The 15,921-nt window shown below is 41.7% G+C and overlaps 3 protein-coding genes across 6 annotated transcripts in view; 2 read left to right on the top strand and 1 right to left on the bottom strand.

The window, feature by feature from the left end:
* The window catches only part of LOC148324342 (E3 ubiquitin-protein ligase RNF220-like), a 29,406-nt gene extending 28,399 nt beyond the window's left edge, over positions 1–1,007 (top strand). For both annotated transcript variants that reach the window (XM_088313331.1, XM_088313330.1), the window contains exons 15-16: positions 425–499; positions 572–1,007. In XM_088313331.1, coding sequence (XP_088169457.1) covers positions 425–499; positions 572–643 — 147 coding nt within the window. In that variant the 3' untranslated portion in view covers positions 644–1,007. The remainder of the gene's footprint in view (positions 1–424; positions 500–571) is intronic.
* A 374-nt stretch (positions 1,008–1,381) lies between these two features.
* On the top strand, positions 1,382–7,409 carry guk1b (guanylate kinase 1b). 2 transcript variants are annotated; one of them, XM_088314026.1, is made up of 9 exons: positions 1,382–1,548; positions 3,512–3,626; positions 3,820–3,861; positions 4,156–4,275; positions 5,537–5,633; positions 6,425–6,563; positions 6,896–6,980; positions 7,054–7,139; positions 7,277–7,409. In XM_088314026.1, exons 2-9 carry the CDS (start codon positions 3,515–3,517, stop codon positions 7,307–7,309), a joined length of 714 nt encoding a protein of 237 aa, XP_088170152.1. In that variant the 5' UTR covers positions 1,382–1,548; positions 3,512–3,514; the 3' UTR covers positions 7,310–7,409. The 2 variants fall into 2 exon arrangements, with proteins under 2 accessions (XP_088170152.1, XP_088170153.1); XM_088314027.1 differs by lacking the exon at positions 4,156–4,275 and having other exon boundaries at positions 1,383–1,548.
* Positions 7,410–8,161: 752 nt separating this feature from the next.
* The window catches only part of obscna (obscurin, cytoskeletal calmodulin and titin-interacting RhoGEF a), a 39,421-nt gene continuing 31,661 nt past the window's right edge, over positions 8,162–15,921 (bottom strand). The window contains exons 63-84 of one of the 2 annotated variants that reach the window (XM_088313105.1): positions 15,746–15,858; positions 15,365–15,533; positions 15,189–15,276; positions 14,908–15,108; positions 14,768–14,828; positions 14,608–14,685; positions 14,353–14,525; positions 13,666–13,692; positions 13,419–13,571; positions 13,175–13,220; positions 13,003–13,080; positions 11,194–12,919; positions 10,995–11,111; positions 10,793–10,912; positions 10,521–10,688; positions 10,332–10,437; positions 10,000–10,239; positions 9,570–9,793; positions 9,470–9,484; positions 9,144–9,240; positions 8,913–9,062; positions 8,162–8,717 (exon numbers count right to left, since the gene is read on the bottom strand). In XM_088313105.1, the coding sequence (XP_088169231.1) occupies positions 8,537–8,717; positions 8,913–9,062; positions 9,144–9,240; positions 9,470–9,484; positions 9,570–9,793; positions 10,000–10,239; positions 10,332–10,437; positions 10,521–10,688; positions 10,793–10,912; positions 10,995–11,111; positions 11,194–12,919; positions 13,003–13,080; positions 13,175–13,220; positions 13,419–13,571; positions 13,666–13,692; positions 14,353–14,525; positions 14,608–14,685; positions 14,768–14,828; positions 14,908–15,108; positions 15,189–15,276; positions 15,365–15,533; positions 15,746–15,858 (4,331 nt within the window). In that variant the 3' untranslated portion in view covers positions 8,162–8,536. The remainder of the gene's footprint in view (positions 8,718–8,912; positions 9,063–9,143; positions 9,241–9,469; positions 9,485–9,569; positions 9,794–9,999; positions 10,240–10,331; positions 10,438–10,520; positions 10,689–10,792; positions 10,913–10,994; positions 11,112–11,193; positions 12,920–13,002; positions 13,081–13,174; positions 13,221–13,418; positions 13,572–13,665; positions 13,693–14,352; positions 14,526–14,607; positions 14,686–14,767; positions 14,829–14,907; positions 15,109–15,188; positions 15,277–15,364; positions 15,534–15,745; positions 15,859–15,921) is intronic. The other variant, XM_088313104.1, reaches the window with a different exon arrangement.

The raw sequence follows: 15,921 nt of genomic DNA, 5'->3' as shown, positions 1-15,921 counted from the left end.
ATAAAATGATTAATTCTCTTGTATTTTATGACTGTGTTCTTTTCGCAATTTTAGAATCCAATTTAAATGTAGCACATTTTGTATTGATTTAAATATTTCTTTTTTTGTCTGTTTTTTCCCCCAATTTGAGGACAAGTAATGAGATGTTTCATTTGCGTGGGGCCTCCAATTAAATCTGTGAAATGAAAACAGCCAATATGTGGAGCTTCTAACTAACCTGTTTATTAATTTAATATATTAAATAAATACTCCAGACTTGCAAAGTGTTGGTCATTATATGCAGAGAAAAAAAAATCCTCCTCTAAACTTCCACGTAGCTCGAAGCATGAGCAAGTTAAATTGCAGTAGATCGCCACCTAGTGGCTACATTTTCCATTACAAATGAGCAATCCAATTTTGACCTCCCGTTTGTTTCATCCGCTAGGACACTTACTCCACCCCGCTCACTTCCATCCAGTGCTGGCATGTTCACTGTGAGGAGTGTTGGCTCCGAACGTTGGTATGTTTCCCCCAGCAAGAAAATCTCCTCCTCGGCCACATGTTTTATTTCAGATGTGATTTTCTTCATTAGGGAGCAAAGAAGCTGTGCCCTCAGTGCAACACAATCACCTCTCCCGGCGACTTACGGAGGGTCTTTCTGTGACGTCACGGGCGGACTTGTGAGCAGCTGGCCTGACTCCCATCCTCTTCCCAGTCTCACCTCCCCTCAACTTGGACCTACTTTTTAAAAGGAAGACGACAACTCCTGACCATTTGGGGAACTGCTCCAAAGTGACATTTAACATGAACTATTGCCAATTCCTGCAACTTGGACGACCTGAATAACAGCCTTTGGGACAATATTTAACACTTTTATAACCCCTTTTTGTCTGTTTTCCTGCAAAGCACCTGTATATAGTTTTTGTGTTTGAATTGCTGTTTGTATATGATGTCGATTAGAACAACCCGACTGTATTTACTGTACAGCGTTTGTCTAAATGTTTCTTCTTCTCATAAAACCTCCTCACTTTTTTGTCTTTATCTGGTTACTCTAATAAAAGTTGTGTCTTCGGAGTGCGTTGTGAAATGGTCAAGCTGTGGTGATCGAGTCAACGTGTCGACCTTAAGAAGTGGGTCACCGCAGGATTAGCCGAGTCGGGCCCAGTCACGGCTCAACTGGAGCCAAGGAGTCTTACTTGTGCAATTCTGTGCTTTTACTTGGAAAGATTACGCAGGTGACAACACCACAAGGACAATTCATACCTCGGCAAATATCTGTTCATGATATGAGATGAGTTTAATCACTTTATTTCTTCACATCAGACTAACAGAGATGACAGAGCCACTTCCAGATATTTATCAGCTGTCAATACATCAGAGCACCTGTGGACGCTTCCAGGTGTGGATGGGCTGCAGCCCGGCATGGAGACGTGTGATTGGTCCGTCGCGGATGTTGCGCAGGGAAGACGGCATTAATCGAGATTGACAGTGAGCTGATCAGCGAATCCCTCGGTGAACATCACGCCTGACTGAGCGCGTCACTCCACATCTCTTCAAGGGTGCAGAAAGGTAAGCGAACGCCTTCAATTGAAATTCTTTGGGAAAAGTGACACTAAAAAAAAAGAATATTATTAGAATATGAATTTGGAGCACAATTAGAATGCTTATCTTTAGAATACATCTATTTATAACATACTGCTTAGTTGCTTTTTTGGGGGGTTGTTGGAAAAACTCAAATTGATGATTGGATGACCAGTTCTAACTGACCAAATGAGACGAGAACAAATTCAATCGTATTCATACACTTAACTTCAGATTCTACATTGTATTTCATATTTTATTTTGTTTTTAATCAAAACATTTTATATTCAAACTAATGTAACAGAAGCTGAAATTGAGTAGAATTTGTGCAGAAATTGTCTTGATACATTAAAAAAATTCCGTCATTGTTTCATGAGGGAAATTCAGTAGAATATAATATAATTTAAAAAAAACTACACAAATATAACTGAAAAAGGTTTGACACCTCCCATAGAGAAAATTTAAATAGATTGAACTGTCATTGCGAAGACAAATATACAAGATTTGTCGTGCTTAATATCCCAAATAAAAACGCAGACGCAATTATAAAAAAAGTGTAAATATTTAACTGCTGTAAATGTGGAAAAGAAAATCTGGAGTCGTAATTAACTTTTTTGTTCTGCGTATAAAAGAGATCTATCTAAAAAGATCAAATGCCCGGCATCACGATTGTAAATAAACAAACTCTCATGACACAACATCTATAAACAGGTCACCTGTCCTTGCACCTTCGCTCAGGCCCAATTAATCCTGTTGACTTCAAGGCTCGCCTTGACTTCATCTAGGAGCGTTCTTATCGTTTTCCTGACCTGGAGGCCTGTTACCCCACTCACCAATTTCCTGGGGAAGCATATTTTCTTATTTGAATGACTGTAAAAATTTTTTAAAAAGAGTCAATTATTAGGATGAATTAAAACTTTTGGGATGAAAAAAGAAGAGATCTACTTTTAGATCTGTCTGAGCGTGAGTGTGTGTGGGGGTGTGTGTGCGTGTGTGTGTGCGTGTACAGTATGTGAGTGGAGGTGAAATGTGTAAAACGAGCAGCAGGGATCAAGAGATTAGCAAAGATGACTTAACAGGACTTCCGGTTTAGTGAAATTTCTGTGGCAATTCGAGTTCAGCGAAGCCTATTTGCAGCCTGCTCTTCACAAATGAACCTACTCATATTTTGCCCAATAATTAATGTAAAAAAATTAATTAAATAAGTCATCTATCTATGTCCATGACATAATGACAAGCAGACTATATTTGAATCGTGTATTACCTTGTTGTAACTCTCCAAAAATTAACTTAAATTTCATTTTTTCCCCAGACCGCAAATCTAATATACTCAGAATGAGCAAATAAATGTAATATAGCTACATATGACATTTATGCTATTAACATGTTGACTCAATGACCATTACAACGATTCACTCAGAAAAAAATACGGATTAAACATAAACATAAACAAATGACATAAAATAAACAAGCCTGAAATTATTTATTCACAGTATTTATGGGCTGGACTGTATATTCAGTTGACAGGACTGTCCTGAGATTTTAAATCCCTGTCTGATCTGAAATTAGTCATTAGTGTCAAGTGATCCATCTTGACTGTCCTAAGATCTTTGTATACCGCGCAGTTTAACCTGCATTGTAGCAAATCTAGCAAAAGAGCATATGTTTGTTTTTTTGAAAATGCTGAGTGCCTATTAAAAAGCTTGCGCTGTATTTCATTTTACAGTTAAAAATCTTAATATAGACAATTATAACCATTAACGTACTCACTGCCAGCCCAGGTAAGATGAATATACTTTTTGGCGTCTATACCCGTCAATGGTAGTGAATGAGGTAATATTGGTAGTTCAATAAGTTATAAATAATAGTAAAACAAATTGAGTAAAACAAAACAAATCACCGTGCATGGGTTAATCACTCATCATGTCTTCGATGTGTGTTTGTTTATCAGACAATGTCAGGACCAAGACCTGTAGTGCTAAGTGGCCCATCTGGAGCAGGCAAGAGCACACTGATGAAGAGGCTGATGAAGGACCACGAAGGGGTGTTTGGATTTAGCGTGTCACGTAAGTGGAGCAAACGCTTCCTGTCAGCGACATACCAGGGGGAAAATAAATGCAGCACTGTTTGTCTCTTAATATTTGAGGACGTCTTGTGTTGTCAGCATGATGTATGATTCATTTTATTTGTTGATTTCTTGAAAAAAAAAAAACACACCAAAAAAACTGTATTATTAATGCTGTCCTGTTCTCCACACAGACACAACAAGGAGCCCTCGCCCTGGAGAGGAAAACGGCAAAGGTACTTCCGAGCTGCGGCTCAAACTTGTGACGTGATGAGCGTTTTAGCACCTGCGCTGTCGTAGGCTTGGACAGGATTTGCATCTTATTCTGAAATATTTCAATCAATTCCTCTTGTATGACTTCTCCCAGCCTGGCCCGGGGCTCCTGATTTACTTCTTACTCCCAAGTGAACTGACAAAATGGCTTTGTCCGTTACCTCCCACATCGTCTCCCTTCCTGTAGATAAAGCAGAGCGTGTGTGCGTGCGTGCATGTGTGTGCGTGCGTGCTTGCTTGCTGTGCTTTCTCCGTAGGCCTCAACACGCTCCCCATGCTTCTGGGGGCTACTTTACTGCCCGTAGCAGACGTCTTTTCGTCAGAAGACTTAGACACGTCATTTTCATGCCCAAATGAATCAGAAACCACACATGAAGGTGACCGCTGGTGTGATTCCATATGCGTCTATATAAAGGCAGAGGGGACGGGGGTTACTTTCATCACCCTGGAACACTCTCCTTGGATATATTGGAAGTGCAGTTTGGATCTGAAAAAAAAAAGAAAAAAAAGAAGAATGCATGATTTGGGGAATCACATTAAGTACACTTTGGAGTAAAAAGCTTTTGAAAATAGCCCCCCGTGATGCCTCCATAGTGAGTCCAGTTGTCCTGTCCCGTTTTGTGAGGAATATTCCACAAAATCGGCACCCTTTGCTCGTGTGTGAACAACCTGCAACCAATCATTAGCATCATAGGAAACCTTTTTTTTATTATTATTATTATTAATTCAAGGCCAATTTGAGCCAGTGAGAGCAAGAGCGGGCTAACTCCAATTATGTAATTTTGCAAGAAGGTGATTTAAAGTTTAATGACTGAAATAAAACCTGGGGGATTTATTTATTGGTGATTGATATGTCAATGATTAGTCTCCTTGAAATATTATTATCATCATCTTGATCAGGTGTGGGCAAACTACGGCCCGGGGGCCACATGCGGCCCGTTAAACGTTTTAATCCGGCCCGCCAAACTTGAAGAAAATTAAATGAATAAATCTTGTTAACGTTTTATTTTCTAAATACTGTGTTTTTTTTTCAAAGATATATATATTGTTGCAATTCTTTTGTTCACTTTCATTTCAAATTAAATGCATTTTTTTTCTTCAATGAGGTGAGGTTACCAAAACACTCCATCCATCTGCTCCTGGTCCGGCCCCTCGGTCAAATTTTAGAACTCAATCAAAAAGTTTGCCCACCCCTGATCTTGATTGTCATGGCAGTGGAGAAAATATAATAAAATTTTTTCACTGATATTGAAAATGGCCCAAATGGAGTCTGCCCACTCTTTCCACCGTGCCAAGGGTCAGTGAATATATTATGTTTTTCAATTTAGCGCCCAAGAATTGTAACACAAACCACTTGAAAGTTCTCTAACGGACCACCATTGTTGAAACACATTTTTTTCCCCACAAACTTTCAAAAATAAAAACATAGCAACATTGCATAGTGAAGATGTGTAACATGAAAACAGTCAAGTTAGTAGAGCCACAGTAAGGTTGTGTTGGCACATCAATATTTTCCTACATGCTAATGATTGAGCGTTTCATGATCGAGTGCAGTATGCGTCTCTTTAAGAAAGTTGACTTTCATGTGTCGTCATTGTGCACGTCATAATATGGATATGATATGATCGCTTCACACAGATTACCACTTCACCAGCCGAGAGGCCATGCAAGAGGGCATCCAACGCGGTGACTTTATTGAGAATGCTGAATTCTCTGGCAATTTATATGGAACAAGGTAATGCCGACAGCTGCTGACTTGCAAGTGCATCTCAATAAATCAACAGAGAAAAGGAAAAAAAAAAAGAAATCTGCGACTGAGCCAATTCGCGTGGTGCCAAACTGCAACTTTGCTAACTTTGACTGTAGTTTTAAGTTGAAATATTGCCATCCAATATGTGGAATTATTGTGTGGAGCTATTCCTATTTATTTTGACACACCTGTACATACTATCAAAATCAACGTATTCTCGCTCGATTATAATGAAACCAATTTTGTATTTCCCCAAAATGAGGAAGTAGAAATTGCAGTGTTTTTTAATGACATTCGTAACTCATGCGTGTGTAAAAAACCAAGTTAACTGCTATAAAATGTGAATGCACTTTGATATCAAGTGATGACAGATTTATGGTAAAGCTGGACAAAAGTAATGGGACAAAGCTGGCTGTTTTTAATAATTTAAATGGGAGAATAGATTCGGACTTGTGTTGAAATACTTTGTTACTGCCGACTTTGTTACAGACATCCTATGAATAGGCAACCCATTTGAAAACTTTAAGTCAATAGACAAGAGGTTAGTTGCCTTGTATAAGAGCGCACTCTAAAACTGGTCCACTGGGTTCAAGAGGGTCAAGAGGATATTAAACGTCTTAGGACAGATGGTGCATTAACCCCTGATACTATAACGTATGTGTGCGTGTGTTTGTGAGGTGGGCGCAAAAAGCGGCTCAGATCAACGCAGCGATCCTCTTAGCTCAGTCGCTTTATGTGGGAAGTCAACAAGTGTGTGTACTGTATGTGTTTCATAGTAAAGCTGCCATAGTAGATGTGCAGGCCAAGAACCTGATCTGCATCCTGGATGTGGATATCCAAGGTGTGAGGAGGATTAAAGAGACGGACCTGAACCCCATCTACATCTCCATCCAGCCTCCATCTATGGAGATTCTGGTAAAGGGTCCACTTCATATACAGTATTGAGCGAAGGCCACAGCATTAGGTACACCTACATGTATATTTATACCATATAGAATATATTATACTGTGTATATGTTCAATTTTATGACTAACACTTAAATACAATGTATAAGGCCAACGTGTTTATCAAAACGAGACAGAATTCTTAGAAGTTAAATTAATGTGTGATCCTCTGTAATATTTTTCAGTTTGAACCTATAGTAGAATCAAAAAGGCTTTCTTTTTGTAAAAAAAAAAAATATTGGATAGCAATCCAATGACATGACGAGAATGGAAATGAAAAAATAAAAAGACTATTTCCTTAGGAAAAACGTCTGCGAGACCGACAGACCGAGTCAGAGGACAGTTTACAGAAACGTCTGGAGGCAGCACGCATCGACATGGAGCTCAGTAAGTTTTGCCGAATTGAAAACTGATGAAATGCCCAAAATATCAAAACATCTGCTGAATTGTTTCTGTCCAGGTAAGGAGCCAGGAGTGTTTGATGTTGTCATCATTAATGACGATTTAGAACGAGCATATGAGGAGCTGAAGGAGATCCTCAACGATGTGAGTCAATACAAATTCCATCTGGAAATCAAGATATCGTCCTTGAATCGTATTGAAACTTCTGATTTTCAAATGGTTTCCTTTTGTTCATGAATGCGAATCTCTTTCTCTCTCTGTCTGTCTCTCTGTCTGTTCAGGAAATCCAAAAGGTTCAGGAGACCAAGTCCTAAAAGGCGAAACTCATCAGCATGTCAGATTGTGACCAAATGGTCCTTCTTTGCCAACGTCTGTGAACACAGCAAATAATAAAGTCTGGGCTGGTGAAATGTTGTCTTTGACCTGGCGTGTTTCAGTGAGAGATGGAAATTGTTATTATTAGTGTAACCCAGGAGAGAAAATGTCCTATTTCAATGTCTGTCAATCCGTATTTCATTTTCAAATAACATTTATTTTAGTAAGCGGAAGTGAGCCACTCGTCTTTACTCTTGATTATTAATGCTAATATATCTCTCGGTGAGTGAAATGCTTATTGGGGTAGATATAAATGTGCCCACTAATCACATGCTAATTAATAGGAAATGCTTTTTTCTGGTTATTTAAAAAGTGTGAATCAGAATGATTACTTCGTCTTCGCCCTCTTCTGGCCAGCCAGCCGTTATGTCCTTAGAGGAGATGTGAAAAATGAGCAAAGTTCAAGGGGCATTAGACTCAATTAAACCAGTGGTTAATATTTAAACAATTCATAAAGCTCATTTGACTCCAGGTTTTTTTGATAATTTAGTAGAAACAAATAGTTTAATGACTACGATTATTATTCTGCAGTGATCTTAAATTCAATTGGACCAAATCCAATTCCAGAATGTTGGGCTGTGTCAAACATTGCACATCAAATTAAAATGGTGTTTCTCAATTCATAAGCAACATTCAGTGTGATGCAATGACATGCTACTCAAATAAAAGAACAAATCCACTGTAAATTCAAAATGGGAGGACCAACAGTCAACAATCAAACTAACCACATGCATGTTTGATGCACGATCGTTTTCAAGTAAAGTTCAATAAATAAGAGGAAGACAATCTGGCCATATTAATGCCATTTATTTCACCCGTCATCCGGTAACTCATCCATGCAGGTGGTTGACGCAATAAAATGTATTACTGACACATCCAACCTTCAAAGAAGAAAAAAGAAAAAAAATCTCTGAACAAACTGCTGAACAAGGTGAGATTTAAATTCAAATGTGACATGCACAGAGAAACATCAAGTCCAAAGTCACTTGCTGAACATTATCCCTGATATGTTTGCATTGAAACCGGAGCAAAAAAACTTGGAACACACTTATCACAATGCTGTCCAAAATAAAGGGATGCACAGCTTTTTAAGACACATTACAGTTTCCTCAGAGGACAGCTGATTGCTAGACAGTAGCCTTCCATTGTTTTTCTCTGTAGACTCGCTACTGGAAGAAGGGACCCTGAAGCTTGGTGCGCACTTGGTCTCTCTTCTCCTCCTTCTGCATGAGGTACGCTTTGAGCTTGTCAGTAGAGAAACACACTTTCGAGTGGCACGATCGGTGGGGAGCGCGATGAGCACGGAGCCAAGGATTCTGCAGACACTCGGCCGCAGTGGGTCTCCCCCTTAGAAAGAAAAAAAACACTTGTTTAAGGGTCCCTGTCTGTCGTGGTGTTGCCAAAAGGCTCCAATACTGGACTTGTGGACCTTGGGAGTGTTACACGGCCACAGTTTTGGGGACACAAATGCCCTCACAACAAAGAAAAATCAGTTCTCCGTATTTGTATTGATTACAATGACACTTTTGATGAGACGCTCACCAAGATTTGTTATTCAGGCTGCTCTTCATCAAGTTCAAGGCTCCTTCGGACAAACCAGGGTAACAGCGTCCAAACTGGATCTTCCCTTTCTTGATGTTTTTGTCTTGTTCCCAGCTTAGTTCTGCATGAAACGGGCTGTCCGCACTCAACCTGGAGGACAGCAATTACAAACATCAGGGAGGAAGAAGAAATATTCCTAACAGTGACCAGAGTGTTTATTTGTGTACTGACATAATAAACAAGAGAACTCCGATTGCCCAAACATCAGTCTCAGGTCCAACACCCTGGCCCTCAAGGATCTCCGGAGCTTTAGGAAGGACAATATAATCTGACAAAACAGACATAAACATGATGTTGTTCATAAAATATTGTGCAGTTATTGGCACCGGTAAGTTTTGTATGCATGATACATTGTGAGTTTTTGAAAAATTATTCATATCAGTAAAAATAGTGAAAAAAAAAAAAAAAAAAGATGGAAAAATTGGTTGTTGTGCTTATGGTGTTATGATCAGCTGCAGTTATTCCCACTCATCCATCCTCCAGTAAAGAAAGTGTACCTTTGCTGCGGCGTTCTGTTGAAGGCCATGACAGTCAAATGTTTAGTGTATTAGAGATTTCTAACAACAACACAAAGTCAAACCAGTGTTTCATAGTCACCTTTGCTCTCCGACAGAGCCTGCAGGTGCTCAGTGTGGAGGGGCTGACCAGGCGAAAACGACAGAGCCGTTCCAAAGTCCACAATCTTAAGGTGGTTGCCGTCGTCCACCAGCATGTTGTCAGACTTGAGGTCCAAGTGGACCACTCGCCGGCCGTGAAGGTAGTCGACAGCACTCAGGATCTGAGCCAGCAACTCGGCCACGCTGGCTTCTGAGTACACATCTCTGCAAATCACACATATACAGTTGTCACATCAATATGAGGGACTAAACAAACAACCCATCGTCAAAGCACAGGAGGGGAGGAGAGGAGGTCAGGGTTGGAGCCACACCTTTTCAGTGGGGGGTGGCCAGAGTGTTTAAAAACTCACTAAGGGGTGGCCATAAGATGAACTTAAAACAATGAATGGTGGATTTCAAACATCTCTCACCTTGCAGCTAGACTGTAGAGCAACTCTTTGCCAGGACAGAGCTCCTCCACCAGCACCAGGTAGCAGGAAGTGATGTAAGCCATGTGCAGTTGTACTATGTGGGCATGGTGAAGCCTGCGCAGCAGTTGATATTCCCTCAGGACCAACTGTCTCTGCTCCGGCCGATAAGGCGTAATCTTGGCGGCAAACACTTGGCTGGTCTCAGCATCACGACATAAATTGACCACGCTGAAACGACCCCTGAGGCGAAGATGTCAACAAATAATGAGGCATGGAGCACAAGGGCGGAGCTTTACTTAATGCAAGCTTTAAGAGCTTCAGAAAAGCCCAACCTGTTGATCTCTGAGAGGAAGTTGTAATTCCTCTGTGTTCCCTGACTTTCGGATCCAGTCGCCTTTGAACCAAGGCACTCAGTCTGGATGAGAGGAATGATTGCATCTGCGCAAAAAAAAAAAAAAGAGCAGAAGGAGGGATGAAGGCTCTTTCGGGGCCTGCTTTTGAAAGTTTTATGTTGCCCTCACCTTCAGGATGAGTTGCTACGACAATGGGGGCGGAAGCATCACTGAAAGGTCCTGCTCCTGTCTGGGTGATGCAGCCCACCCTGAAAACATAAGAAGCTCCTCCGGGTAGATCTTTTGCTACAAAGCTGCTGTCACTCACGTCCTCTGACAAGACTGTCCACTCGCCACCTGAGGAGCAATGTAGCATTCCTTTAGAATGTGACACGATGACGCAATTAATTTGTAACCTACAAAAAAGACACAGCTGCTTCTCGCCTTGGCTGTGAACCGACCTTCGGTACAGTACTGCACACAGTAGGTCACCGGGTCACAAGACTGAACAGGCTTCCACACCAGAAGTACTCCACCTCCGTCCAACTGGAGCACATCCGCCTTGTTGGGACGGACTAGATCTAATAAAATTAACCATTGTAAAATTAATTACAGCAAGTGTATTTTGAGCAATACACAAATGAAATAAGGCTAATTTGATACCTTTTGTTTTTTTGAATGCCGGTATCTTAAATGTAGGCAAGCGCTTGGGGGTTCTCTTTTTTGGACTCACAAGCTCATGCTCCCTTTCAGGCAGAATTGAGCCCTTCACAATTGGCCCTGTTGTAACAAATAAGATTAAAATGAAGCTGATTGTATTGTTGTTCAATCTGACACCTGTGTAACAATAAAAAAAGTGCACCTCCTTTACTAAGATCCTCTTTACTGGGTGATCTTGAAAACAGCTTTGTCAAGCTTGAGGCTGAAGCTCTCATTTTCTTTCTGAACGACATGGTAGGCGTATCTGGCTTCATTATCTCTCCTAGTGTTGGGCCTAACTCTGCGCTGTCCAGCTGGGAGTAGGAATGGCTAGCCCAGGACTGCCTGCGGAAGAGATTCAGCAGTCCTAGTTTTGGGGATTTTCCTGCAGGTGGCTGAACTTCAAGAGCTGGTGCGGATGCATGTCTTTGAAGACCATGGGCTTTTTTCTTATCTTTGGCCCTGGGAGGCCTTTCAGGAGACTGGAGAGAGGAGAGGCTTGGACTTGGACTGGGTGTTGATGGGATCTGCAAGTGACATATGTTAGGGTTGGAGCGTGTGCGGTTGCGTGGTGGAACTTGAGGAAAGTGGCTTCTGGGTTTAAGTTCTTGAAATGAGCGAGGGGATGATGAAACCATTGGCTCCCTGGGGTCATCATACCCTTCACTCTCATCTGATCTGTATCTCCCTCTGAGCTCCTCATACGAACCGAATCTACTGGAGGACTCAGAGCCACAATGCTCCAAAATTGATGACCCAGCCAAAGATCCCTGGGAGCCAGCGAAGGCGTCGCCCTCTGATTGCTCTTGATCCATCTTATGGCTCATTCTGTCCCCCGCAATGAGGCTTAATGGAGCAGATGCACCACCCAATGTGGCAGTGCACTGTACAGGAACAGTGGAACGCTTTCTTCTTGTGGGTCTCCGAGGGATTGGAATTGCCAGCAATTTCTTTCCTCCAACTTCATCGTCTGTGATATCTTCCTTTAGACTTTGCGTGTCTTCTTCATCACCTGACTTTGAGGCCATAGGTGACCTCGGAGATCGCCGAGAGTACTCATCAAGCGACCTGCTCCTTCGGTGAGGTGGAACATTGGTCCGGGTGACACTGCCATCAAAGGAAGTAGACTTGTGCATCGTGGGTTGGGCGGACCCCCGTCTCTGGCTGCGGGTGGTCTCCATGTCGTCCTCCACATATTCTATGAGCGGTTCATTTAGGCGCCCAGACAAGCTCCTCCGTAGTGGCTTGCGACCTCTTTCCTGCTTTTTGGCCTGAAACTTGTCTCGCAATGTCATGTGTCTGGCAGACATGGGTGAAAGCTGATGAGATGAGCTGTAGAATGTGCTGCGTATCACACTGCCACGAGGGATCCGACCCGCATCGCTGCCTGAACCTTCGTCACCATCAGAAAGATTGAGAGACGGACTACTGCCTTTGTTGAACCGTCTTTCATTCTGAGGTGTTTGAAGGAACGAGACTTCTGACGATGCAGCGGACTGCCTACTCATACTCCGTTCTAGCTCGCTCCTGTGACCAACCAGCTCGTCATCGTCCTCGTCCTCCTCCTCCCCCTCCCCAAATGTTGCTTCTTCCTCCTCGTATGGACCTTGATGAAGTTTGGTAAAAGGTTCCGGGATCCGCGCTCTCTCGCTTAAAGGGTCGTAGTCCTCCTCTGTTTCTTCTTCCTCCTCCTCAGTTGGGCTGTAGTGCTGCAAGAAGTCCCAAGAGTCAGCCTCGTCGTACTCGGATGATGAACCACTGCTCATAGAGGTGCTGCTGTTCTGCTTATGTTCACGGGGAACAGTCACTGCGGTATCTCTGAGAGGAGCATCGAGGAGCTCTGGAATTTGCCTTAATGTGAGCACGGAACCAACACAAGTCAAGGAACGCTGGGGGTAAAAAAGCAAAAGACAATGCTGAAGACAAATCGCATTTCCCCAATGAGTTTGATCAATTACACAAAACACCTCACCTGCCATTTTCTTTTTGAGATGAAAACTTTTAAACTCTTTGTGTTAATTTCATCGGTGTCTTCTCCTGCATGTTCATCCTGATTACGGAAAAATGAAGTTTGATTTTCATTCTCAAGTTAAAGAACTGTTGAACACAGAAATGGTGTTTCCTATACAATATTTGCGTCCCACCTGTAACCATTCATGGCTCAAACACTCAAAGGCAGATGGTCGCTTCCTATACAGGATTGAGAAAGAAATGTGGATATTTTGCCCACCAAAAGGGAATATTGTTTCATCATCCTAAGAGTTTTACGCAAATCATTGGGTTCGGATCCCCCATAGGCAGGTACGTACAGTATGTGTCAATTTCGACTTCACTAGTCATAACCAAAGAAAGGGTTAGTTGAATAATAATGTCTGGAACAGGGCCTACTCGGGGTCTGGTTGAAGAAGAGTGCGAAGAAAGGCCTGGGCTTCAGGACTCCTACTCATGACATCAGGGGCATCCCAGTTTAGGGTCCCTTCTCCCACTCTCAGCAGCGTAGCACGGTCCGTTTCACCCACAAAGGGGCAACGACTTAACAGACTGCCAAGGAGGTACAGTAAGAGAAACAGAAACTATTTACAATTATGGATAGTTTGATGCTATTGTAGTGTATGTTGCCTGGCGATATACATACCATAAATATGCCATCACACCCACTGACCTGTTACAGATAGAAAGATATATCTTCAGTCATGTTACTCATATATTTGTAATATTATTAGTGATTCAGGTAACTAAAACTAAAAAAAAAGCCCGCAGTGATGCCAGGTTATGCCGGGTAATTAAAAAAGTTGATGTAAACATATCAGAGTAAAACTTATTGCTGCTGCTTTACCCATTTCATATTTATAAATGCAGTTTATTATAAAAACTGAGAGAGTGACATCACGTCACGCATGCTGTACGTCACGTTTTCGAGCACATGAAAAATAACAAAGGAGGAAGAAGAGAGAATTGTGTTTTTAAGATGAAAGTCCAATGACTATTTTGAGTTTTTGTTGCTAAATAAAACATTAAGGTAATTTTTTGCACTATGCTCATGCTCATTTGTTACTTCTCTTGGATGTATGGGCAGGATGTGTGCTCAAGATACACTTTGGAATTTATATCTTTCATTTATTTTACTACTGAGTTACAATGAATTAAGAAATAAAAAGGAACTTAAAAGTAATAAGTAACTTATTACTCTACCCATTCAGTAATATTATAAAGAAACATGACTTTGCAATGCAAGTAGCTCGTAATATCTCCATTTTGAAACTAACTTTCCGAACAATGAGCAGATTTTTCATTGCAATGACGAATCAGGATATTGACTCACCAAATATCTGTGCCCACACTGACAGGTTCTTGGTGAACAACTTCAGGTGCAACAAACTCGGGCGTACCAAACATGCTGTACTGATGCCTGGATGTGTCTACTTCCTGGCAGAAGCCAAAGTCACAGATTTTGATTTCATCTCTGGGAGGATATACCATGAGGATGTTCTCTGGCTGAGGAGTTAGACATAAGACAATTGCTTTAATACAAAAAACAAGTCACGTTATCAGTATTGCAATTGTGCTAAAATCTCACTTTGATGTCCAGATGCAAAATATTCATGCTATGAATATGTCCAAGTCCTTCAAGAATTTGCTGGATATACGACTGAACCTGAAATAAAATAATTCACTGTGCTCCATGAAATGAACACGAAAAATCTACTGTTGTTGAGAATTTGAAAAACATCTTTTACCTCTTTCTCTGAGACTAATCCTCTCAGTAACAAATGGTCGACAAGACCGTGAGAACAGCAGCTAGAGATTGTGATGTTAAAGAAGAAGTGGGACAAAAGGGCTTATTGAATGTGAGTCCTTTTCTTTTCACAAAGGATACATTTCCGTAATGAGCACCAGTGTGCGCCGGGTGCAAAAGAAGTCCAGTAGACAAGCCACCCGAGGATGAGCCAGACGAGAGAGCAAATCCCTTTCCTGGAAGGCCCGGGTGCGAGTACTGTTTCGTAGGGGTATGAATTTGGCAGCAAAGACTTCACCTGTCCCTCTGTGGATCACACGCTTCACTACCCCAAATGTTCCCCTAGGGATGGAGACACACCAATGAATCGTAACAGAGATGAAGCAGTGGTCGGACGATATGGATTTTAAGCGGGGGCTCACCTTCCAATTTCGTCACCGACATCATAGACACTGAATAGCTTCCTTCTCTTCCCCAACTCCACCTCTCTCTCCTGAGACTCCAGTGGACCTATAAAGAATGAAGGTGGACCATTAAATGACTGATTGTGTTTTTTTATGTTCACAACCCCAAGACGACCAATTATTGATTGCCTCACCTTCCTCAACTGTGAGCTGAGCCTGACACGAAACATGGCCTGAGTCGTTGTAGGAGAGGCACGTGTAAATGCCGCTGTCTTCACTTTCTGGGCACGCTATGGTCACTGAACAGCGGGCTGCATGCTGAACTATCTCCACATTGTGACTAGTCAGAAGTTCTTCTCCATCCTCCAGGAACAAAGCATAGAAAAAAATGGTTGGGATAAAGTGATATCAGGAGTGAAGATTAAGTTAACTCATCATGGTAAGGTTTGGTAAACTCTGAACTCAAGGGGAGCTTAATTCTGTCTGAAATATCCCCAAAAATCAAATCCATCAAAATAACAAAGAACTGAACTTCTTATTGAATCTCCCCAATCGCACACACACGGTGTTTCTACCTTATACCACTGCATCTGTGGGATTGGCCTTCCTGTAATGATGACGGTAAATGTGGCTGGGTGGCCTGGTTCAACACACACGTCTTCAGGGGGTACTTGGATGACGGGAGGAACTGAACAGAACAGAACAGCAAAAAAAGTCGCAGAATTATTATTTGAAAAGCGGGAATCTTCAT

This window comes from Idiotropiscis lumnitzeri, chromosome 13, assembly GCF_059441095.1.
Source record: "Idiotropiscis lumnitzeri isolate Australia: NSW breed Sydney's pygmy pipehorse chromosome 13, RoL_Ilum_1.0, whole genome shotgun sequence".
Taxonomy (NCBI): domain Eukaryota; kingdom Metazoa; phylum Chordata; class Actinopteri; order Syngnathiformes; family Syngnathidae; genus Idiotropiscis; species Idiotropiscis lumnitzeri.
Note: the sequence above shows the minus strand (reverse complement) of the source record. Positions and strands in the feature narration are given on the sequence as shown.